Source organism: Ochotona princeps, chromosome 15, assembly GCF_030435755.1.
Source record: "Ochotona princeps isolate mOchPri1 chromosome 15, mOchPri1.hap1, whole genome shotgun sequence".
Classification (NCBI taxonomy): Eukaryota; Metazoa; Chordata; class Mammalia; order Lagomorpha; family Ochotonidae; genus Ochotona; species Ochotona princeps.
The window spans coordinates 32,979,075-33,005,626 of NC_080846.1; the positions used below are offsets into that span (position 1 = coordinate 32,979,075).

At 44.7% G+C, this 26,552-nt stretch overlaps 1 protein-coding gene across 1 annotated transcript in view; it reads right to left on the reverse strand.

The window, feature by feature from the left end:
- PAWR (pro-apoptotic WT1 regulator) overlaps positions 1–26,333 on the reverse strand; it is a 110,357-nt gene extending 84,024 nt beyond the window's left edge. Inside the window, exons 1-2 of the mRNA XM_058673619.1 lie at positions 26,186–26,333; positions 24,993–25,681 (exon numbers count right to left, since the gene is read on the reverse strand). Coding sequence (XP_058529602.1) covers positions 24,993–25,520 — 528 coding nt within the window. The 5' untranslated portion in view covers positions 25,521–25,681; positions 26,186–26,333. The remainder of the gene's footprint in view (positions 1–24,992; positions 25,682–26,185) is intronic.
- Positions 26,334–26,552: the final 219 nt, after the last annotated feature.

The following is a 26,552-nucleotide window of genomic DNA, read 5'->3' on the forward strand; positions in this document are numbered from 1 at the left end:
ATCTACCAGGCAGGGGTTATCAGATAAAGAATAGTTCTGCTTATTTATTCTGGGAACATGATAACATAGCATCATTTCCATTATTTCCTTGTAACTAATGATCAACAGAGAGAAGGAGAGAAATGCACTGATCAACCTCCCATCCCCTGTACACCCCCTCAAGCCATCATAATAGCCAGATCCGGACCCAGTAGGAGGCCAAGAGCTCCAGCAGGGTCTCCCACATGAGCGGCAGGGCCTGAGTACCTCAATCACCATGCTTTCCTTTCCAAGTGCAACAGAAGGGGAGTTAGACAGAAGCCGACCAGCTAGGATTTCAAATGTTCACTCAGATATGGGATACCAGCACTGTAAGTAGTGGCTTAGCCCACTATAACTTGATACCACTTTTAAGACAGCCTTTCCTCAGTTCTTTACTCCATCTTCACATATCAAATACCAACAGTCTAATGCATTTAGCAACCCTAAGAAGGACAGGCCTGGCTAAGATACCACTCGGAACACCCACACCCCTTAGAGTGCCTAGATTTTAATCTCAGCAGTCAGCTCCCAGGTCCAGCTTCTTGCTAATGTGACTGCGTCCATACCTTGCACATGGGAGACCCAAACTGAGTCCCCAGTACCATTCTTCAGCACAGCTCAACTCTGGTGCAGGTATCAGGAGATGGAACCAGTAGCTGGGTGCTCCCTCTCTTTCTCTCAGCCAGTTGTTGTAGGTACGTACAGATTAAGAGAATGAATGGCAGTTCTTTTTGTCTCATGAGTAGAAAAAAAATTAATTTTTTAAACCAGAGTTTTAGTCCTGAAAAAATTTATGAAACTTAAGAAAAGCTAGTATTCTAAAAAGTAGACAAAAAAAACCCTATAATTATACTGAATAATTTCTTTTGAGTAATTCAAAGCTATTAAATTCTATCAATCATTACTTCTCAAAAGTAGTGACTGACTGTCCATGCTTTTTCTTTTAATTTGTCAGTTTTACTTCTTTTTTTTTTTACTTCTTTTTATTATTATCCTTTTACGATACCATTCCACAGGCCCTGAGAGTTCCCTTATCCCCCCCCATTCCCTCTCCCCTCACTGAGTCCCCATATCATTACTATAGTACAGTTCTTCATACACAGTCCTATGTCCAACCACTACGGGCATCGATTGTCCACACATATTAACATTACTTGTGAACTCTTAAAGATTTAACGGAAACTTTTTTTTAAGACCTTTTTTATTACAAAGTCAGGTATACAGAGAGGAGGAAAGACAGAGCAGAAGATTTGCCGTCCAATGATTCACTCCCCAAGTGATCGCATCGGCCAGTGCTGTGCCAATCGGGAGCCAGGAACTTCCAGTTTTCCCACGTGGGTGTAGGGTCCCAAGGCTTTGGGCCGTCCTTGATTGCTTTCCCAGGCCACAAGCAGGAAGCAGGATGGGAAGTGGGGCCACCGGGATTAGAACCAGAGCCCATATGGGATCCCGGCGCGTTCAAAGCGAGGGCTTAGCCGTTAGGCCACTGCACTGGACCCATAAGGGAAACTTTTAAAAATATAAATATAAGTCTCCTATCAAAGACTCAGTCAATTTTCCGTCCTGATTTTAGACAAACAAAGTTTAATAGCATTGTTTCTAACAACAGCATGAGCTTCTGCTGTAGCAACTTTTAGAAGAAATATATTAACACTTAAATTATGTAGAGTGACTAAACATCCCTGTTAAGAATGATATTATTAATATGTATGTTTACAATGTAATAAATTAACAAAAGTAAATCCAACTACAAAGCAAATACAAAATACAATTTCAGGAAAATTATCAAGTGTCTACAAACGTGAAGTTGCAAGAGAAAGTAGTAAAACTGGGCCAACACAGTAGCCTAGTGGCTAAAGTCCTGGCCTTGCATGTGCCAGGATCCCATATGGGTGCTATTTGTGTCCCAGCTACTCCACTTCCCTTCCAGCTCCCTGCTTGTGTCCTGGGAAAGCAGTCGAGAACAGCCCAAAACCTTGGGACCCTGCACCCTCATGGGATACCCGGAAGAAGCTCCTAGCTCCTGGCTTTGGATCAGCTCAGCTCTGGCTGTTGTGGTTACTTGAGGAGTGAACAACAAACAGAAGATCTTCCTCTCTGTCTCTCCTTTTCTCTGTAAATCTTTAAAATAACAATAATAATACAGAAAATATTTATTTTTCCTTATACTATACAGCACTATATAACCAAATAGCTATCTCCGAATTTCAAGCATGTTAAGTTCTGAGCTCTGAAATAATTTTCATCACGTCCAAAACAACAAATTTCAGTAACTGGAAATGATCAATTCTGCTGACAGATTATTCTATTTGGTTCAGCTTCCTTCCACCCTTCCAACTTCCAACAGTCCCACTTCTAACCTATATTTTAATCTGCCAGATATTTTAGGATCTATAGATACATTATTCAAAATGTTCACCGACTTCTATTGTATCACCAAAATTTTGTAAGTCAATTAAAGTAAGTTATTTATGCTTAAGAATAAGAATTATAATTCTATTATGCCAGATTAATCTACTGCTTACACTACTCTGACAAACATCTCCTCTTCCCAGACTTCATTCCAGTCCAAATATTGCTCTCTGGGTTGTATCATTTATGACAGTTTACAACTCCCTGTCTTGCTTCAAAAGTGTTCAAAATTTGGAAGCAATTCCGGAAGCCGATTAGACAGCTGAGTTTCCTAAAACCAAACCACAGCAAACTCAATAACCCATTAACAGCTGTACTTTTTCCTTCTATGAAGGTAACAGTAGCATATTTCACAATGGATAACCACTTAAACAAATCAGACATTATCTTGTTATTCTTTACAAAGTTTCTGTAAGGAAGCAGCTGAGTGTATCAGATAATTCAGAGGCTTCCAAAGCTTTTTAGATTCTTCAAGCAAGTGCATAATCAGATCATAGTATTATTTGATATACTAAAATAAGCAGCCAGTAAGATACAAACCGCATCTTAACAATTTAAGAAAGCAACTCAAATGCATTAACAGAGACCTTTCTTTGATATGCATACATCTGCAAGCAAAGCCATATCAATGTAGTATGCAGCAAGCTCAGTGGCCCTCCTTCACCTCTTTCTCACATAGTAAAACCACTGCAATAAAGTTTCTACATCCCAAAAGGAAAAGAGGAATTTAGCCTTCCTTGTTTGTACAAGCTCTACCTCAGGGTTAACTAAACAGATGATAAAAGGACATTCCCCTTTATAAAATACTCCAGCTGACAAACTACAAAGGAATGACAAAATATCACCATTTTCAACTATTAAAAAAAAAGTCTAAACCAGCAGTTTTAAAAGCACGGTCCTGGCAACCCACTGGACCCTTTCAGAGGCACTGGAAGATAAAAATATTCAGACAATAATATTAAGAAGTTGTCCGTACTTTTTCCTTTTATTTATTTGTTTATTTATATACCTGAAAGGCACAGCCACAGAGCAAGACAAGGAAAAACAGACACAGAGAGATCTTCCATACTTTAACACCCAGACCAAAGTCAGGAGCTTCATCAGGGTCTCCCATTTTGGGTGCAGAGGCCCAAAAACTTGAGCCATCCTGCTGCTTTCCAATGTGCATTAGCAGGGAGCTGGATCAGAAGTGGAGCAGGCAGGACTTAAGTTGAATGCCAGCATCAGAGGAGGCAGCTCTACCGCCTATGCCATAACACCAAACTGCCTCCCACCTCCCTCTTATTATCTCATACATGTACATAAAGCTCCCCAAAATTACATGATATGTGCTATCACAACGGACTGAATGGCAAAGCAGATATGGGTGACAGCCAAGGTAGACAGTTGATCAATGACTCTAATACTGTCCAAACTTTCACTAAGAATGACCAATGAAGCATTTTTTCCAAAATTGGATGAGTCTAATCAACTTAGGGGTTGGTACTATGGCACAGAGGATTGTCAATATGCTCTGTTTGTGATTCAGTTCCCTGCTAAAGCACCCGAGAAAGCAGTGGTAGATGGTCCAAAGTACTTGGGCTCTAACCACTCAGGTGGGAGATCAGGATGGAGCTGCTGGGCCCTGGCTTCAGAATGGCCCAGCCCCAACTGTTGTACCTGCTTGGTGAGTGAAACTAGCAGCAAGTCAAACATCTCTCTCTCTCCCTCCATGCCACTCCACTCCTCTTGTCACTGCTCAAGTAATTTTATAACAAACCAAAACTACTAGTTTGGATTCCAACATACTCAATAAAAGGGTTTTGAGGATTACAATAATATCAAGAGATAAGTTAGCAAAATTGCTTGTGGGGAATACTACATACAAATAATCAGCTTTCTTCAACAAAAAGTGTTGCAAAATAGCTAAAGTTAAAAGACACAGTAACAAAATGCAGTGTGTAAGCCTTCTATGGACAAAGCACAAAGCATTTGTATGAGGGGGCTGCTGCCTGCACAGTGGCATTCCAGCTTCTGGCTCCTGGCTTCAGATCAGCTCAGCTCCAGCCGTGGTGGCCACTTGGAGAGTGAATCAGCAGATGGAGGATCTTTTTCACTGCCTCTCCTCCTCTCTGTAAATCTTTCCAATAAAAATAAATAAATCTATAAAAAATACATACATATATATAGCTAGGAATGTAACTAAAATCTCTTTCCTCTGATCAGCCTGCCATCTGAATTACCCCACCAATTTGAAATTTTAAGATTGAATCCCTTTCTCTAAGAGAAACACGCGAACAGATTCCATCAACACAAGAAGGGTTTTAGTTAACATCCTGGAAACACAGGCCCTACGTGCTGCATACCTGCTATCTGGAGACAAAGTTAAACAGATACTTCTGAGTTAGATGACAGGCCTTACAACATCTCACTAAACCAATAAAAATAAACACTCCTTTCTAAGGATCTCTAGAAACCAAAGATAGATGCTGATTTGTTTCTTCTGGAAAACATCTGATATTTGTGCAAAACGACAAAGAAAGTACAAATCTGGCCTAAAAAGTGGTGTGACAAAAGTTAACTCACATTTTAACACAGATCTATCCTATTAAATATGGTCAGATAAATACAACAGTATCTTCTCAATTCTGTATGTGTACCTCATATAGCTGTATGCAATTTTAAAAATACGTAACAAAGTCCTTGTAGGCCCTCTTTGGAAATCCCCTTAGAGCTTTGGCACACTTTCTTGAATAACTGATCAAATTCAGCAAGTTTCTCTCTATTCTTTGCTTACAAAGGGAGCTTTATCACAAATGGGTATTGGACTCTGTCAAATGCTTGTTCTCTATCTATTGTTACGGCTATAATTTTCTTCCTCTAGCCTATTAATGTGATGGATTGCATTAACTGACTTCTCAAAAGCTGAACCAGCCTTAAACATCTGGAAAAAATACTTAGTTGTGGTACATAATTCTTGCTCTTCTGGGCAAGATTTTCATCATGCTATATTTTTCAGTTTCTTTAACAAGGGGAGCATGAAGAAGATAGTTTCCAACATACACCATTATTGAAGTAAATGAATACATATAATGTACTAAGAACAATGCCAGCATAAAAATTACCAATGTTTGATACATATTTTGGAGGATATTTACTCAAGGATATAAGGCAGGCGTGCAGGTAGTACAATGGTTAACACACAGCTTGGGACATGCATCCCACATCAGAGTGCCCAAGTTCAAGTGCCAGCTCTGCTCCTAACTATCCCAACTTGCTGCTAATGGGCACCCTGAAAGATAGCAGGTGATAGTTCAGGTAGCGGGGTCCCTGCCACCTGGGAGACAGACTAAATGCTGGGCTCCTGGTTTCAGCCCAGCCCAGCCCTAACTTTTACAGGCATTCTGGGAGTAAAATACAGGTGAATATTTCTTTTTCTCCCAGGTATGTGTGTATGTGTAACTGACTTTCAAGGAAAGACTAAAAAGACTTCAATGAAGTATAATTTTAAGATTATAAAAATGACTATACTTTCTTAAAGTGTTTTTTTTTTCTTTATTTACCCAGAATGTAGGCAGAGTTACAGACAGACAGACAGACACATAGAGAGAGAGAATATGTCTTACATTTGCTGGGTTCATTCCCCAAATGGCTACAATACTGGAGCTGGATCACTTCAAAGCCAGGAACGAGGGGCTTCTTCTGGGTCTCCCATGCAGGCGGGTCCAGGCGGCCAAGCACTTGGTCTTCTGCTGCCTTCCCAGGGGCATTAGCAGAAAGCTGGATGGGAAGTAGAGCAGCCAGGACTCCAACAGGCATAGTGTGGGCCCCAATAATGATTATATCAGGCCTCAATTCTACTTAACATTTCTTTCTCTTTTTCTGTCTCTAAGGGGTAGCATGAGACAGATACAGATCAAAAGCACCCATCTGCTGGTTCACTCTAAATGACTGCAAAGGTTGAGACTAAAGCCAGGAACACAATCCAAGTCTCTCTCAGGGGTAGCAGGAATCCAACTTGTTGAGCCAGCACTACCCCGAGCAGCTAGCAGATGTACTGGCAGAAAGCTTGAGTTAGGAGACAGTGCCAAGAATCAAAATTAGACTAGGTGTGCACTCCTTGAAGACATCTCTTCTGCTACAAGATGGCAGTATGAAGTATTATAAGTTCAGGGCATCAAGATCTACCTAATTGCTCTAAATATAAAATGAATTATCAATTGATTGTTCTGCTTCTTACAGAAAGTACTGTCAGAGCTACCTACAAAACTTTCCCCATACATATAATCCTTTCTCCACATTCTGCTTAGCTCCACCTTGTTTCTATCCTTTGCAGTACTGCAGTGGGCTTCTCTCTCTCTCTCCTTCCCACACAGCGGGCCCACTCCTCATTTAGATCCTACAGGGATCTTTCTGAAGCATGAAGCAGATGATGTGCTTCTGCCTCTTTAATCAATAAGGGGCTCCCCATTATACTTAGAATGAAATCTAAATTCTACCCCTACTCCCTGCCTACATCTTGTCATTTACCCCACTGTAGCTCAAGAAGTTCCTACCTTAAGGCTTTGCAACTTCTGTTTGTCCTACCTAGCAGACTGTTCTCAGCTCCTTCTCAAAATCGGGAGCTCACTCAAATGTCTTGATTGAGAAAGGCTATTCCTGGGGACAGCCAAGTGCCACCGTCTCTTCACGGCCCAGACCCGCCTGCCTGCTGCCTTGTTTCATCCTCTTCCCCCTCTCAGCACTCACCAAGTTTACAATCTTGCCCGAGATCTCACACACTCACACACACACACACACCAGTGAGAATCAATTTTTTTAAAAGATTTATTTCTTTTATTACAAAGTCAGATATAGAGAGAGGAGGAGAGACAGAGAGGAAGATCTGCCGTCCAATGATTCACTCCCCAACTGACCACAACAGCCGGTGCTGCCCCGATCCGAAGCCGGGAATCAAGAAACTCTTCCTCCGGGTCTCCCACGTGGGTGCAGAGTCCCAAAGCTTTGGGCCGTCCTCTACTGCTTTCCCAGGCCACAAGCAGGGAGCTGGATGGGAAGTGGAGGTGCCGGGATTAGAACCAGCGCCCATATGGGATCCCGGGGCGTTCAAGGCGAGGACTTTAGCTGCTAGGCCACGATGCCAGGCCCAGTCAGAATCAATTTTACTAACTTGCAAGTATCACGCCCTCCCCCCCAACACACACACAAAATTTCATTTTTAACTCTTTTAGGACTAGAAAAATCTGAATTACAAATAGCATTAGAAAAAAACTCATCTGCCAATTGCCCCAAATTTAATAATTATGTTTCTATTTAATTTCCTCCCTTGTCCCCTATTATTTGAAAGCAAATTATAAGCCTTTCTGGCTTCTGAATACACCAATGCATAAGCTCCAAAGGACTCAAAACACATTCCTTTAGACCTGCATCACAACTAAAATAATGAACAATTCAAAACATTATCAAATATCTTATTGAAGCTAAGTGGTCTCAGGTACCACGATATTGCTAAATGAGCCAATTTAATGGCAGTTCTTTCAGGCTCTACCAAAATTAAGAGCTGGAGGGAACCTGCAATCCTGGGACATTTTCTGGCCTCCTGTTCCTGCAGGTATCACCTAAGCTCACTTCTTGACTAGGGCAGAATCCATCTAGGTAGCAACAGACGGAGCCAGTCTCATTGTGTTCCACTGCATGCTCCTCTCCCAACACCATTTCAGACTCAATAACCCAGCACTAGACAGCACTCCATTCTTGGAGCTCTCAGTCTGCTTCCTTCTTACATCACTAGTAAAGGTAAATTAGAAGGTAAAAAACATGCAATTACACTAATGTAAATTTGATTAGTGACAACTACAAATAAGAGCAAGACTAGACAGAAAATTTATATTCATTCCTAAAACTACAAGAAAATGACAGTAAATATCTTTACAGAACTTTACACTGATTGGATATTTATAATATTTCTGGGCATGGGTGTTTGGCCTAGCAGATGCCCACGTCTCACAAGGGAGTAGTACCAATACCTGCTGCTCAGGCACCTTGTTCCAGCTTGTGATCCACCCAGCCTCTGCAAGGCAGGCCACGTGGAATCCAGCCAGCAGAGATCCGGATTGAGTCCCCGCTCAGGCTCTGGCCTGCTTCAGTTCTCAGCCTTGCAGGTATTTGGAGGAAGCTGGCTCGGTCCCTTTCTCTTGAATAAACTTTAATTATTTTTCAACTCTTTAACATATTAGTTAATTCTAGATTATCTAACTAGAGATAAGCCATAATAAATCAAGCTTTCAGTTCTCCTAAGTACCATGAACCATCTCCCTTTAAAGAAAAATAAAGTCCCTGACTGACCCTTCCCTTACATGCAGCTTTTACCCCAGAATAAGCAGGAAAAAAAAAAAACCATAAAAACGCTAAAACTCCTGAAAATAAGCTTATACAGATGTCAGCTTCGCTCAGGCTAGCACTAAAAGGAGACAGAACCTCAGTAACAAGCTGGAAGCACAGGATGGGAAAAAGCAAGAGTAGAGGCAAAGGCAAGGCTGGCACGTAATCCCTCAAATGGGCACTGCAGCACACCTCAGGCTCCGACCCTCGCATCCCTCAACTACACAACAGCACTAACAGCACTGGATTTGCCTACAGTTGCTGTCTTGCTTTTATGTCTGCTTTGGGTCCACTGAGGCTTCCATGTCTACAAAAGAATCCCAGGATCTTTCAGTCGCTGTTTTCTGTGTCATGCTTTTCCATGGTCCCCAGTGACAGCTGATGTTGTCGAGTAAGGATGAAACCAAACTGCCACAAGGACAGTATATGTCGCACCTCAAATCTGGGGCTGACCACACTTTTTTAACCTGCTTGTATGGTTCACAATAATTTCCCTAGCTCTGTCATGATCAATGATTTCAAATATATCAAAGTAACCATGCTCCATCATCACAGTTAATAAACTCAACGATGACTTTGGAGCATGGCCTTTTAAAAACTTGGCATTTGCCTCTGTATTTGGCAACCTTGAGGCTCATGACAGCATCAGCCAGGACATGGACGCACATCACCGTGGCAGCATGGAAACATGGTGGAAAGAGCCTCATGACTTTTAGAAACATTTGTAATTAATACACAAAAGTACTTAAAATGATGCCAAGCCTTAAAAGCACACAAATGATTTCTCTAATTAATACAAACTGCTTATTTTAAAATATAAATACTTTCCTTCACTCTTGATGAAAATAATATTTTAAAAGTCAATGTATGGTATAATTCATGTCTAGCTTTTTTTAAATGATTTTTTCAGATTTATTTTATTTTTTATTGAGAAGTCAGATATACAGAGAGGAGGAGAGACAGACAGGAAGCTCTTCCATCCAATGGTTCACTCCCAAAGCTGCTGCAAAGGCTGGAGCTGAGCCAATTTGAAGCCAGAGGTCAGGAGCCTCCTCCGAGTTTCCCACATGGGTACAGGGTCCCAAGGCTTTGGGCCCTCCTCAACTGCTTTCCCAGGCCACAAGCAGGGAGCTAGATGGGAAGTGGAGCCGGTGGGATTAGAACTGGCACCCATATGGGATCCCAGTGTGTGCAAGGTGAGAACTTGAGCCGCTAGACTACCATACTAGGCCTTAACTATTGCTTTTTAAAATATTTATTTATTTTTTAAAAGGTTTATTTTATTTTTATCGCAAAGTCAGATATACAGAGAGGAGGAGAGACAGAATGGAAGATCTTCCATCAGATGATTCACTCCCCTCCAAGTGAGCGCAACGGCCGGTGCTATGCCAATCCGAAGCCAGAAACCAGGAACTTAGGTCTCCCACATGGGTGCAGGGTCCCAAGGCTTTGAGCCATCCTCGACTGCATTCCCAGGCCACAAGCAGGGAGCTGGAAGGGAAGTGGAGCTGCCGGGATTAGAACCAGTGCCCATAAGAGATCCCAGCGCATTCAAGGTGAGGACTTTAGCCACTAGGCCACGGCGCTGGGCCCTAAAATATTTATTTTTATAGGAAAGGCAAATCTACATAGAAAAAGAGAAACAGGAAAAGAGATCTTCCATCCACTGTTTCACTCACTAGATGACCACAATGGCCAAGGCCAAGCTGACCCAAAACAAGCAGCTTCTTCCAGTCTGCATCATGGGTGCAGGATCCCAAGGCTTTGGGTCCTCTGTTTTCCCAGATCATAACCAGGCAGCTGCACAGGAAGTGGAGCAGTTGGGACATGAACCAGAGTCCATATGGGACACTGGCACCGCAAGGTGGAGGATTAACTAGTTGAGCCGTAGTACTGGCTCCTAATTGTTACATTTTAAAATAAGATGTAGGGCCCGGCGCAGTGGCCTAGCGGCTAAAGTCCTCGCCTTGAACGCCCCGGGATCCCATATGGGCGCCGGTTCTCGTCCTGGCGGCTCCACTTCCCCATCCAGCTTCCTGCTTGGGGCCTGGGAATGCAGTCGAGGACGGCCCAAAGCTTTGAGACCCTGCACCCGCGTGGGAGACCCGGAGGTGGTTATTGGTTCCTGGCTTCGGATCGGGGCAGCACCGGCCGTTGCGCTCACTTGGGGAGTGAATCATTGGACGGCAGATCTTCCTCTCTGTCTTTCCTCCTCTCTGTATATCTGACTTTGTAATAAAATAAATAAATCTTTAAAAAAATAATAAATTAAAATAAAATAAGATGTATTGGGCCCAGCACAGTGGCCTAGCAGCTAAAGTCCTCACCTTGAGCACGCCAGGATCCTGTATGGGTGCCAGTTCTAATCCTGGCAGCTCCATTTCCCATTCAGCTCCCTGCTTGTGGCTTGGGAAAGCAGTAGAGGACGGCCCACTGCCTTGGGACCCTGCACCCATGTGGGAGACCTGGAGAAGTTCCTGGCTCCTGGCTCCTGGCTCAGACAGGCGCAGCACCAGCCATTGAGGTCACCTGGGAAATGAATCATCAGACGGGAAGATCTTCCTCTCTGTCTTTCCTCCTCTCTGTTTATCTGACTTTGCAATAAAAAATAAATACATCCTACAAATAAGATGTATTAATTTTTTTTGACAGACAGATTTACAGAGAGGAGACACACAGAGATCTTCCGTCTGCTGGTTCACTCCCTAAATGGCCCTAACAGCCAGAGCTGGGTTTGTCCGAAACCAGAAGCCAGGAGCTTCTTCCAGTTCTCCCCACATGGGTGCAAGCGCCTGAAAGAGCACTTCGGCCCATCTTTCACTGCTTTCCCTGGCACATTATCAGGGAGCTGGATCAGAAATGGAACAGCTGGTTCTTGAATCAGTGTCCATAGTGATGCTGGTGTCACAGGCAGGAAATTAACTGGCTACACCATGATGCTGGCCCCTAATTGTTGCATTTGAATTCGCATATGACTCAATAAGCCTTCCTATACACTCCAACTGAGTATCTGAACAGCCAATTGTGCTGTAGCAAGTTAAGCCATAGTCTGCAATGCTGGCATCCCATATGGGCACCATTTCAAGTACCAGCAGTTCTCCAGTTCAGCTACCTGATAACGTGCCTGGGAAAGAAAAAGAGGACAGCTCAAGTTCTTGGACTCATGCATCCACATGTAGACCTGGAAAAATTCCTGGCTCCCAGGTTTGCTTAGCTTCAGCTCAGCCCTGGCCAATGCAGCCATTTGTAGAGTGAATAAGTAGATGCAAGATTCTTCTCTTGGGCCCAGCATGGTAGCCTAGTGGCTAAAGTCCTGGCCTTGCACATGCCAGAACCCATGTGGGCACTGCTCGAGTCTCAGATGCTCCACATCCCATCCAGCTCCCTGCTTGTGGCAAAGGACAGCCCAAAGCCTTGGAACCCTGCACCCACATGGGAGACCTGAACAGAGGTCTGGGCTTCTTGCTTTGGCCTGACCCATCTCTGACTCTATGAGCAGGCAGGGCGTACATCAACAGATGGAAGGGAATATTCTCTCTCTCCCTTCCCTCTCCATCTCTCTACCTCTGCCTTTCCAGTAGATGAAAATAAAAACTTTTCCCCAAAAATGTAAATAGCAGAAAATCAACAATTGTAAAAATAGAAAACACAATGTGGCAAATTTGCAAATAATTTATCTACAGCACAATCCTGGGTTTTACTGCTCTATTTCAAATTCTTCCAATGAGAAAGCATGACTTATAACCAAAGAAAAACATATACATAGTATTCTTCTCCTTTTAAAAATTTATTTATTCTTATTTAACAGGCAGATTTCACAACACAAAGGAGACAGAAAGAGAGATTGTCCATCCACTGGTTCATTCACCAAATGGCTGTAATGGCTGGAGCTGAGTAGACCTGAACTGGAACCAGGAGTGTCTTCTGGGTCTCCCACGTGGGTACAGGGGCCCAAGGACTTGAACCATCCTCTGCTGCTTTCCCAGGCAATAAGCAGAGAGCTGGGTCAGAAGTGGAATATCCAGGATATGAACCAGCACCTACATGGGATGCCACAGCGTAGAGGAATAGCCTACTGCACCACTGTGACATCCCCAAATACAATATCCTTAAAACATGGTACAGAGTTGCACTTGAGTTCCTCCAACATATCTGAGGGACTCATGGATGCAGTAAACATTTGTATAAGTCAAAAACAATGTGTGGAAAAAAGATTCAGAGAGAATATGCCCTTATTCCCAGATGAACAGCAAGAGCCTGAGAATAAGTATCTATTTTTATATCAAAGTGAAGGACAAAGTCCAAACTCTGGGACAACAGTAAGCTATAAATTTCTCAACAGTCATGGACATTCAGATAAGACTGGCAATGTAATACAACCAGAATCTCACATCTGCATTTCACTGTGCCCCTGCCTGATAGTCACAATTTATTCCTTAACATCTGCACAGTCAGAAGAACAATTTGGTACAAATGTGTTTGGATTCTACCCTCTAATTTCTTCTTATCCATGTGGAAATTACTTGTGATTGATTCTATTTTACCCATATTATTTTCACAGTATTTCACGTGGTTTACTACCTTTGAATAAACACTTCTCTCTGAACAAGAAAATCAACGTAATGATTTCAAATTAGGCAGGCAAAACTTTTTCTTCTCCCGAAGCTGTGACCACTGATGTACACACAAGTATGGACAGAGGAAGGAAGTGCCCAGCCAACACCAACATACAACAGCAGGACAATGCATGAACTCCCCAGGATATCATCAGAATTCATCACAACTGCCTCTATCCTAACCGTTGTCTGTTCACTCCCCACCATGAATTCTCTGCAAGTCAAAGTTGCCAGTATTGGAACATATTCTGCTTACTTTCAACAACACTAATGAATGTTTGGCCACTGGAACACAATCAGATCGGAGTCAGAGCCAAGTGCTGCCAGTATGGCCTTTGGGCGAGTCATAACTCTTTGAGGCTCAACTTCCTCAACTACTAAAATGATAAGTACTGAAGATTACAAATAACACCTGCAGAGCACGCTGCACAGCACTGGGCCTGCAGCAGGCAACAACAAACTATGTCCCAGCCCTGTGCCTTTGTGTGTGTCATTTGCTCCACCTGCAACACTACTGTGTCCAGTCTCCCATTGGAAGAACCTTCTTGCCAATTAAGGCTTAGGGCACAGCACCAGCTCATCTTACTAAAGGAGCCCTGGGCTCTTTCAAATAATTAGCAATCCCCTTTTCTGTCCAAGTTCAGTGCTTTGTTTTCTCCATCACTGTTTTTATGGTAACATGTTGGGATACCTTGTTTTGCTATCTGTTTCTTTGACAGAACACCACAAATTCCTTAAAGGCTGCTAAATATCTTTGTACTAAGCTTGAGACACACAGCAGGCACTCAATTGTTTCTGGATAAACCAAGTAAAAGAGTAATAAAAATGCTGCAGCTTACAAGGGAGAGGAATTATAGGGGCATATGCCAAAGAGAAGTCAGTAAAGATGAAAACAGAAACAAACCAACCTGCTATGTCTAGCATGTAGGTGGTACACATTTACCTTACAGATCGATTTCAGCAAAGTAATAGGAGGCGAGCAAGGAAAAAGGAGTCGGCAGAAGAAACAACACTTTGAAGAAACTGAGCAATTTAGGAGAAAAACTCATCAATGAAGTTGAAGCAGTATGAAAGGCACAGGGCTGCAGAGCAAGAGGAACGCCAAGAGAGGCTGGAGTTTGATTTTTGTTGTTGTTGTTTTCTCTTGTTTTGTTTTAAGATTTATTTATTTATTTGAAAGGCAGAGTTACAGAAAAAAAGATTTCCCACCCACTGGCTCACTCCCCAGAAGGCCACAAGGGCTGGGTCCATAAGCCAGGAGCTTCTTCCGGGTCAGGGCAGGTCTTGAGCCGGGACCCACGTGGGAGCTGGCTCTGCAGAAGGCAGCCTCATCCGCCTTGCTGGGCAGCAGCGCCAGCACGAGGGTAAGTTTTTAAGAGGAATAAAACAGATTATAGAAGGGGAAGTAGTGTCAGTTTGTGGGGTAAAGAGCAACGCTTCCAAATTCAGCTAGCGTTTAAAAAGTTGAGATTTAAATATAACTTAAATTTTGAAGTAAAGCAAACTGAGAAAACATTTAGTTTTATTAAATTTAAATTTAGCCCCATATATACATATTTAAATCTGTTTATATTTAAGTTAATATGTATGCATTTAAATTTAGTCCTGTATACACACACACAAACACACCTCAGAGAGAGACAGAGAGACTAAATTCTGAATACTTTTCCAGGTCAGCATATTCAGTTATATAATTTTTACCGCTAATAAGAATTCACAAATTTACCTTCCTTTTCTACTGTCATTGTCTAGCGATCACTACTAGTAACTGTTTTTCAAATATTTCCTTATTTGAAAGGCAGGGAGACAGAAACAGAGCAAGCTCCTGTCCACTGGTCAACTCCCTGCCTACAGCAAGGAATGCCAGCCATGCCTTTCTTGCAGGACACAAATCCCAAGTACTGGAGCCAACACCTGCTACTTAGGCAAGGCTCTGCAGTGGACAGCAGCTGGACTCTGGACCCACGATATAGTGTCAGCCTCAGTAACCGACGGAGAACAGTGGTGCGTTACCTGCCAGGCTTCCGACTAGTGCCTGGATGAGCTTTTCACTGAATTACAGCATGTGGAAAATCTGGCTACTAGGAACCTGAGAGTAACTCCGTCAGCTATTTACAACCTTAGTTTGAGTCCTGTACCTCAAGCACCGGCCTCTGAACAGTACCATTGAGCTTCCCAACTGTGACTTGTACTAATTTTAAATATTGCTAGAAACACTCTCAAAGAAACTCCTAATGGAAAATCATTTCATTCTTTTAAAAACTTTAAAATTTTCAAATACAATAGCTTGCTTATATGCCCACAGATAAGCTTAATCATAAGTTACAAAGTTATTTTTACTAGAGAACATTTGTTTTCATCCTGCATTTCAAACTGTATTTTAGTGTTTTATATATTCATCAAATCAAATATTTCCGTAGAGATAATCAAGTACTTGAAAACAAATCTGTAAGTGTCCTGGAATCATAATCTATGTTATAAATCCTCTCCTATCTGGCTCATTTCAGGAAAAACTGTTAACACTTGCAGAATGCAACTGCCATGTTTCTTTAAATTCAACATAAAATAAATAAGACTGCTGCTGAAAAAAAAAAAAACATAAAAAATTAGTTGAGTAACATGTCCAAAAGTGTTAATGAAACACTTATTAGTCACTTTGCATGATAAGATTTCAACTTGCAAGAGCTATTTCTACTTCTAAAGTGTATAACATTCACCACTCTTAAGTTGGTACACTTTCATTCCAACATGGTACTCAGTGTGTTCTTTATGCAAGAAGAATGCAATAGATGGCTGAGGCTGATTCCGGACCAGCAAGTCTATGGCAAGCACAAAGCTGCCCAAGACAGACTGAAAGGGACCTCAGCAGCTAACCAGTTACGCTAGAAATCACGTCCCGAGCTCTGAGTCTACAAGTCTAACATGCTACAGTAGTAAACAAAAGGAAAACAATGCTTGCACATAAGGGCTTACTAAGAAGACAAAAATCATTTTAAAGACTGAATTATTAAACACAGAAGCACAATTAAAATACTTCCCCTTAAATACATGAAAACAGTTTAAAGTTAAGTTCTAATTACACATTGTAAGGAGTTCTTCTTCAGTCTAGTCTTCTAACAAATTCCAAACAAGATAGCTTTTTGCATTAAATGTGACCTTACATAAATGTTTAAAGTGCTTTGAATTCTTAAGTAGTTAAAGTTGTCTCTGTTAGATTACCTGTAAGTTTTTCATTGGAAAAAAAAAATGAAAATGGTTAACATTCTTATAAAAATTTCCAATTGACATCAACAGGCAATTACCAATGTAACCCAGACAATAACTTTAGCTGATTATGTCAGCATTTTTAAAGATTTATTTATCTATTTGAAAATTAGAGTTACAAGGAGGAAATGAGAGAACAAAAAAGAACTTCCATCCACTGGGGCTGTTCTTCCCAGGCCATTAGCAGGCAGCTGGATCTGATGCTGAGCAGCCAGGACATGAACTGAAACCACATGAAGTCCAACACGACAGAAGGTGGCTTTAACCCCCCACACCACAATGCTGGCGGCCCCATATGAGCATCTTACAACATCTTCACAAACATTTTGAGTCAATCATACTGATTACAGCAAGATCGAACAATCTTGTTTAACAAAGTTCATTTGACACATCAGTATACTAGTACAGGGCATTCCAGTCAATTCTTCCCATAGCTGTAGAACAATCATTCAAGGACATGTTCGAGGGATGGCACTGTGGCACTGCAAGTTAGGCAAACACCTTTGATGTCAGGTTCCACACCAATTTCAGTCCCAGCTGCTCCATTTCTGATTAAGCTCTCTGATAACATGCCTGGGAAGGCAGCAGAAGATGGCCTAAGTTCTTGGGTCACAGTCACCCACAAAGGAAACCTAAATGAAGTTCCTGGCTCTGGCTTCGAGCTGACCCATCCCTAACCATCACAGGCATTTGGAGAGTTAACCAGAAGATCTCTTTGGCTCTCTGTCTCCACCTTTTAAAACAGAATGCATTTGGGGGGAAAAAAAAGAAAGTAGGGGCAGGTGGGTAGGACAAAACATGTTCCAATGCAATTCAGTAAGATCTACACCCCAGACTACAATGAATTCCAGAAATCTGCATTTTCAATAAAGAACACAGGTGATACTGGTACAAGGGGCCCTCTACATCACATACTGGAGGATCCTGATTTAAGTAACATGACTAAGGAGGCAAAAAGCCTAAAAATGTGTGTTTAAAGCTTTAAACCAAGTTCCCAAACATTTAATGACACAGCTTTACAGATTTCCATGATACATATAAATATTTGAAATAAATTACCTGCATCACATTCAGTTAAATTAAAAACCTCTTAAGCCAAATTTCAGTGGCAGTAGATGCCCAAGTTGGTTTTCTTCTTTTTAGGATCCATTTATTTTTATTTAAGAGGCAGATTTACAGAAAGAAGGAGAGATAGAAAGATCTTCCATTCGCTGGTACAACTCCCCAAATGGCCACAACAGTTGGAGTGAGCTGATCTGAAACCAGGAGCCAGAAGCTTCTTTCCAGATCTCCTATGTGAGTGCAGGGTCCCAAGGCCTTGCATCATCCTCGCCTGCTTTCCCAGGCCACAAGCAGGGAGCTCGATGGGAAGCAGGACCACCGGGACATGAGCCAGCGCCCATATTGGATCCTGGCGAATACAGGGCAAGGATTTAGCCACTGAGCCATCACACTGGGCCCAGATGCCCAATTTTTAGGAAACTTCTAATTGAAGAGATTCTACCCAAAATTTTCTTTGTGAAACATTAAAAGGTTCATGGTAAACTGTTTAAAGTTAATACTTCTCATCATTTGATCATTGCTCCTTACTGGTTGGAAAGCTGAGGGTCAGACTCTACAACTCTAATGAAAAATTCAATTAACAACACAAAAACATTTAGCACGCAACAGTGTGACTACATTGAAAACCATTTTTCTATGCACTTTACAGGTAAATTTGATATGACTATCTCACTTTAAAAAAGAACCTAAAATTTCAAACCCTAATATTTTCTAATAATTTTACACTTCTAAATTATTTAATCATACTACAATTACTTCCTGGATTACATTATAGGTACCAAAACCAACAAAAAAAAACAATAAAGAACATAAACAGACCATGAGCTTTGCTAATAATTTTAAAAAGAACACTGGGGCTCAGCGCAATAACCTAGCAGCTAGGATTCTCGCTTTGCATCCCAAGATCCCATAGGGACGCTGGTTCTAATCCCAGCAGCCCCACTTCCCACCCAGCTCCCTGCTTGTGGCCTGGGAAGGCAGTCAAGGACAGCCCAAAGCCTTGGGACCCTGCACCCATGTGGGAAAACCAGAAGAACTCCAGGCTCCTGGTTTCAGATCAGCTCAATTCCAGCCTTTGCAGCCACTTTGGGAGTGAATCAGCAGTTGGAAGATCCTCCTGTTTCTCCACCTCTCTGTATATCTGATTTTCCATTAAAAATAAAATAAATCTTAAAAGCTGCAGTTTCTTTATTGCTCTCAAATTTTTTATTAAAGTTTTACTTTATCCATCTTTTTAAAAATAATTATTATTTTAAAGGCACAAAAGCAGAGCCCTAAGGCAGAGAACAGCCTTACACACAGGCCACGCAGAGGATGGCTTACATGAAGGCCACACAGGTGAGGAGCTTGCTCTGAGCCATCAAGGACAGAGCTCGGCTGAGATAAAATGCCGACTAAACAGAAAATACCACAACTGTACTGTGATGCTTTCACAGCCCAAGGCTAGCCGCTCTGGATCAGGATTCGCTTCTCCATCTTCCCTCTGGCTTGTTCTCATCTGTACAGAAGCCTGTACTTTTGGAAGTGAACCAGGCTGATGCCCTCCACAGAAATAAAAGTTATTTTTTCCCCCAGTGGCTACCAGTTTCCTAATGGTTTTATTTCCCTGACAATTTGAAAAACAGAGTGACAATGACAGTCTTCCATCTGGTGGTTTGTTCCCCAAGCCACTACAACTTTCCAGGGCTAGGACAAGCTGAAGCCAAGGATCCGGTACCCACTGGGTCTATGGCATAGAAAGCAAGGCCCCAAGCACGAGGGTGATCTTGTTGCTTTCCCAGCAACATTAACGGGAGCTGAATCAGAAGTAGAATATGTGATATGAGATAATGGTGCTTTAAACCACTTTGCCACAAGGCTGGCCACCATCCATCTTTATACCGACCACTATAGGTACAGAACTTTTAAAAACAAACTGATTTTTAGGACCCAGCACGGTAGCCTAGCAATTAAAGTCCTCACCTTGCACACTCCACAATCCCAAATGGGCTCCAGTTCTAATCCCAGCAGCCCACTTTTCATCCAGTTCCCTGCTTGTGGTCTGGGAAAGCAGTGGAGGACGGCCCAAAAGCTTTGGGGCCCTGTACCCGCGTGGGAGACCTGGAAGAGCTCATAGCTTCAGATGGGCTCAGCTCTGGCCATTATAGCCACTTGAGAAGTGATCAATGGATGGAAGAGCTTTCTGTCTCTCCTCCTCTCTATAAATCTGACTTTCCAATAAAGACAAATAAATCTTTAAAAAAATTAAGTAATAAATACATAAAACTAAAAATAAGAAATGAAGAAACTATGGCATTCTAACACTCAAAATACTACACAGTTATGTAGTGAGACTATACAAAATATACAGGTACAAATTACAAGACTCAAGTGAAGACTTACATGACTAATCCTCAAAAAAATATGATCCAAATGTCTATTACCAGATATACACCAAGGGAAACACAATCTACCAGACATTTGCACTCCCACATTTACTGCCACACAATTCACAACAGCCAAGAAAGGGACCAGCCTAAGAATCCACTAACTGGTGCATGAATAAAGAAAATATGATGCATACACATAACAAATACTATCCAGCCACAAAGCAGAAATATCATTTGCAGGGATGGCTTAAATGAGACAAGCCAGCCACAGGAAGACAAGTACCAACCGACCCCGACTCTGTGGAATCTAACCCTATTCCACACAAGTTCAAAGTATAATGGTGGTCACCAAAAGCTAGGAAAACAGGAGGGTCAGGAAGGGAGAGGCAAGGTACCACAAGTACTAAGTTACAGTTAGATATAACAAGTTCTGACATTCTGATGCCCACTACAGCACCATAACGACAATGCACTGTACATATTTTAACAATGAGAATAGAAGGATTTGGGGCCCGAGCTGTAGCATAGTGGGTTAAGCCACTTATCCCATATCGGCACTGGTTTAAGTACTGGCTGCTCCACTTCAATCCAGCTCCCAGCTAATATGCTTGGCAAAACTACAGAGGTTGCCTCAAGTGCTTGGGACCCTGCACCCACGTGGGAGACCCAGCAGCTCCTGGCTCCTGACTTTGGACAGTCCAGCTTTAACCACTGTGACAATTCGGGGAGACCCAGCAGATGAAAGCTCACTTGCTAACTTGATCTTTCTCCCAACCTCGCGTTCTCTCCCTCTGTAACTCTGCCTTTCAATTAAATAAATCTCTTAAGAAAGAATTTTTGAATGCTTTTACAACACAAAATAATAAATGTCTGAGTGAAAACAAAGGAATTCACCAATAAGGATAATACATACTGCATACATCTACTGAAAAAAAATTACATGGCATTGGGTCTGGCACAGTAGCCTCGTGGCTGAAGTCCTCGCCTTGCATGCACCAGGATCCCTGGAGGCCAGCTCATGTTCCTGCTGTTTCACTCCCATCCAGCTCCCTGCTTGTGGCCTGGGAAAGCAGTCGAGGATGGCCCAAACCCTGGGGACCCAGCACCCACGTGGGAGAACTGCAAGAAGCAACTGGCTCCTGGCTTCAGATCGGCTCAGCTCCAGCCAATGTGACTACTTTGTGAGTGAGTCAGAAAACAAAGATCTTTCTCTATAAATCTGCTTCCAATAAAAACAAATTAATTAAAAAAAAAAAGCTCATCTCAGTAAGTTTTCCTGACCCAATCACCTCTTCCCTTTAAATCTGTACTTATTTGGCAGGCAGAGAGACACAGAAACACACCAAGACGTGGAGAGAAGACATCCTCCGTCTGTTGGTTCAATCCTCAAATGACCAGTAGCGCCAGAGTAGGCTGCCAAGAGCCCAGACCTCAAGCTGGGTGTCCCACAGAGGCAGCAGGGCTCCCAGGCCTGGGTTATCACCTGCTGCCTTCTAGGGCGTCCATCAGCAGGCACCGAGTCCCCAGCACAGCTAGACAGACACTTACTCTGTGCTGTCAGCTTTATTTCTTCCATCGAAACAAATAATACTTCCAGTATGTAATTAGCTGCATGATGCATTAAAAATGCTCCAAACTGTAAACTCGGGAGTTAGATATTCTCAAATAATTTCGCCTTATCCTTGCTCCTAGGTCACAGCCTTACTCCTAGAGATTATTTAGTGCCTTTTTCTTGTTTTTTTTCAGTGTTCATGATAATGCATGTAACACAGATGTATCATAAACATGAACGATCTGATAAATACACATAAAAAATATTGAAAAGTATGTCACATCCCAATTATCCAGTTCCAACTAAAAGTTACCAGAAACAAGTGTGGCAAGCATTGTGGCCTGCGGTTTGGCATCTCAAGCAGGTACAGTTTCGATCTCAGCTGTTCTACTTCTGATCCAGTTCCGTTAGTGACCTGGGAAAAGACCTTTGCATCCATGTGGGAGACCTGGAAGAAGTGCTTGGCTTTGGATGGGCTCAATTCCAGTCACTGTGGCCATTTGGAGAGCAAACCAGTGGATGGAGGATCTCTGTCTCTGTAACTCTGCTTTTCAAATAAACAATAAATTTTTTAAAAATGTGAGGGCCAGTGCAGCAGCCTAGCAGTTAAAGTCCTCCCCTCCATGCACCGGCATCCCATATGGGCACCAGTTCCAATCCCAGAGGCCCCACTTCCCTTCTAGCTCCCTGCTTGTGGCCTGGGAAGCATATGAAGACGGCTCAAAGCCTTGGGACCCTGCACGCACACGGGAGACCCAGAAGAAGCTCCTGGCTCCTGGCTTTGGATCCGCTCAGCTCCAGCTGTTGCAGCCACTTGGGGTGTGGATCAGCAGATAGAAGATCTTTCTCTCTTATCTCCTTCTCTCTATAAATCTGACTTTTCCATAACCGCCTTGCTTACTAAAACTGTATATGGCTGATCTGGGAACATTACACTGCTTTCCAATGCTTTACACTTTATACAATTCTTTATACTCTGTGACTCGCAACATGAGTTAATGACAATCAAGAGGCATGTGTCACATGGAGGTTTAATGTTTACCAACCACTAAAACTGGTTCTGTACATTCCACCTATATGCTAATCAATTAATATAAACTTGGTTGGGAAAACGGGCTAAAAATAAGTGTTGCTCAACAATGGATGAAATACAAGCCTATCTGACCATGGGCAGGAGGGCCATTCTCATCCTCTTGTATCTCTTTCACACAGGGAAAGTTTCTCAGATAAAATGTAACTTTTACTTGAAAGTGGAGTGCAGAGTTGCAGTACACAGGAAACTCCACAGCAACTCCCTTCTTGCTGGGCAAACTCCTGGGGAATGACTGACAAGTCTGAAAGAGGAATAATCTGAAGAAATAAAAATGACTTATCTTTGGAGCAGTACGTCATAACTCACCACCATTACAACGATCTGCAACACTTCGCAGTACGTCATAACTCACCACCATTACAACGATCTGCAACACTTCGCAGTATGTCATAACTCACCACCATTACAATGATCTGCAACACTTCTCTACAAAGTAAAAATCTGGGGAAACGCATTCAGGAAGGATGTCTGTGTTCAATAGGTACTGTGGCCAAAACCTCCCCAGGTTTTTGGTGGGGTCCTACAGCTCAAAGCGGACAATCACAGTTACCACTAAAGGAAAGCAGCCTTCAACCTTATTACATTTTTAAAAAAAGGCTCAAATTCCACAGACAAAAAAAAATGGTACCCAGGGCTGTTTGTTTTCAAGCAAGGTTAAATTTAGGAGTTGCCAACACCCAAACAAAAAACATTCCAGAGTATTAGGCTCAATTGTAATGGGGAGCCGTGTCCATTCCCAGCACTAGGTTCCCTCACTCAGGGAACACTCACAAAGGATGTTTCTTAGGATCTCACAAGATACGCCCTACTTATTTCCCCTAGTAGACATTACTCTTGGGGTTGGTTTTTTTTTTTTCTAAGTACTTGAAAAATTTAAGCAGAAGCAGCCAGAGAGTGAAGCTTAACATCTGCCAAGATATTTCCCAAAATTAGACCCCATGTCAGGAACAATGAAGAAAAGATTGAAAACGACAAATTCCTTTATTTAGACCATGAGCTATTTTAAAAATAAATTTCAGGAATGTAGCTTTTCCAAAGCCTTGTCTTCAAATTCCCCCTAATCTTCAACATTCAACAACCACCACACACACACACACACACACACACACAGCACAATACCACCAGCACCCTGGAAATCTGATTACCACTTTCATGAATTCCTTTTAAAGCAATTTAATGAATAACATATTTTGCACATGTAGCAAACCACAAAGGACAGTTCTGCTGGCTGATAAAAAAAAAAAAGCTCTAAAAAACTTTCATACCAAACTATACGCTAGGACGGCATTCCATGTTTTCCAGCCTGTGAAAGCATGTCAATACTCAGGTTCATGTATACATTTCACCTACGCCTTACTGACACTGTAAACCCTCGAGAGACGATGAGAAAAAGATGCTGCTTATTTTGGGTCAAACCAGGTAGTTGAACCACATCCCCAAACTGGTGAGCTGTTATTAAGGTGATCGAAATTTGTTTGGAATTGTTCAGTTTTGTTTCCCGTAGAGTAAGGTGCCACTAAGTGCGCGCGCGCGCGCGTGTGTGTGTGTGTAGTTTCTAAATCAGTCTAATGAAAAAAAAAATGCTGCTACCTGCATAAAACATCTGGAGACTGCTTAAAACGACCAAACCCCGAACACACGGCAGCAACAACAACAAAAGCCTACCACAAATATTTTCCAGAAACTTCTACACAAGAGATGTTCTGGGCAAGCAGGATGGTGGGTTGCCACAGAATCTCTATGGTTCTAAACATCACAGGCTTAAAAAAAAGGGGGGGGGGTATGTGGGTGGGGGCGGCACTGTCCCCGAAAGCTCTTTTGTATCAGAAGCAGGCGGTTTGCCCAGTCAGACACCCTTGTTTCCCGTTCAGGGCACCGCACGCCACACGCCTCTCCCGGACAGTGCCAGGGCCACACTTCCTGTACAGGTGCTTGTAAACACTGTTTAGACAGAAACAGAGATAGACAATCTGATAACTGGAGACTTGCACGTGGGAAACAAAGCTGTCGTCATCATCCCTGATCATTTTCTCCAGCCCAGCGAGGCGTCCCGCAACCTCCCCGGCTGCCGAGAAAGGGTCCCGCAAAGCACGTGGGTTTGAGACCCCCCCCCCCCCCCGGGAAGCGTTTGCTCGCCGTAAAACTCCACCACCTTCCGGCTGCCTAACTCGGACAGAGCCTTAAGAGTTACAGGGGGGCACACTGGACCCGGGGCCGCCCCCCACCCCCGCAGCCCGCCTCACCTCCGCCGCGGGGATGTTGACCACGCCGGTGGAGCGCCGCTTCTCCCGCAGCTTTCTCTTCTCGATCTGCCCTTTGCCTTTGCGGGCACTGGGGCCCGAACTCTTGCCCTTCTCCGGGGCACCGTCGGGCTCCTCCTCGCCCGAGGCGCCGGCGGCAGAGGCGGGGATGGCCGAGGGGCCGGGGGGCTCGTCCTCGGGGCGCCGGGAGCCGGGGGTCGCCCTGGCCGCCGGGCCAGGAGCGCAGTTGACGCCTGCGGGGCCGGGGGCGGCAGGTGCGGCCGAGCCGCCCGCCACCACGACGACGTTGTTGTTGTTGAGCTCGCCTGTCGCCGCGGCCACCACCGAGGTGGCCAGGGTCCCCGTCGGGGGCTTCCCGGCCGCGTCGCCGCTGCCCCCGCCCGGCACCAGCGGGCCCGGGGGATTCTGCTTGGCGCGCATCTTCTCGCGCTTCGCCTTCCACTCCTCCAGGAAGTCTGTGGTGCTGCCGCCGCCGAGGCCGCCGCCGGTCCGGTAGCCACCGGTCGCCATATTCCCAGTGGGGCCGGCCGGGCTCTCACCTCAAGCCGTCCACTCGTGCTCCGGCCGCCGCCGCCCCTTTCTTCCCGCCGCCAGGAGGACGCAAGGCGGACGACCTCCCCCGCGCGCGCGTGTGGGGCGACCGCGGCGACTCCTTCCCGCAGCCCGCGAGGCTGAAGAGACACACAAAGGGGTCGGGGAAGGGGAAGCGTAAGGTCCCGGGGCTGGCCCGAGGCTCTGTTCCGCGGCCCCGCACGGCACGGAGCCCCCCAGAGCGCGCCCACCGGTGCCGCCGGCCAGTGCCTACCGCGTCCCCACCCAGGAAAGTTTGTCCGACGCACCTAGCCCGCGGGCGGGACCATCACCGCCCCTCGCGGGGAGGAGAGAGGGGCTGACCCCACCCCCGCGGGCCCGCCCCATCCCCACGGGGTCCGGCCCGCGCGACCCCGGCCACACCTCGCCACCTGTCGGCCCGCCGGGTCGCCGGCTCCTCGCGCCTGCCCTCGCGGGCCCGGGATCCCCGCCGCCTGCGCGCCCCCCCAATCCTTCCCGGCAAGGCACGGGAGCCCCCCCTAGCCGGCTCGCGGGCAGGGGCGGGGACCCAGCTGTCCTGCCTTGAGCCCCGGGACGAGAGGGGTGCGTGAGGCGAGCGTGGGCAGCCCGGACGGCCCCCTTACCTGGGCGGGAGTCTCGGGGAACGCGGCGCGGGGCTGCGAGCCGAGGCCCAGGTGAGCCGCCGGCTCCGCGCGCGTGCGCTCCGAACGCGTGTGCCAGGAGCCCAGGCAAACTCGGCGTCCGGAGGCAGTGCGAGGCTTGCAGGGAGGGAGCGAGAGGCGGGAGGGGAGCCGAGCGGCGCCGAAGTGCGGGCGGAAAGGGCCGAGGCGGCGCGGGGGGCGCGGCGCGCGGGGCGGCCGGGGAAGAGCCGGCCGACGCTCCGCCCTCGCGCTCAGGTGCGCGGCGCCGCGGCCCTGGGCGGCGAGCTGGACGGCGGCGCCGGCTCGAGGCCGCTCGCTGCCTCAGGCCGCTGCCGGCGGCTCGGGCTCC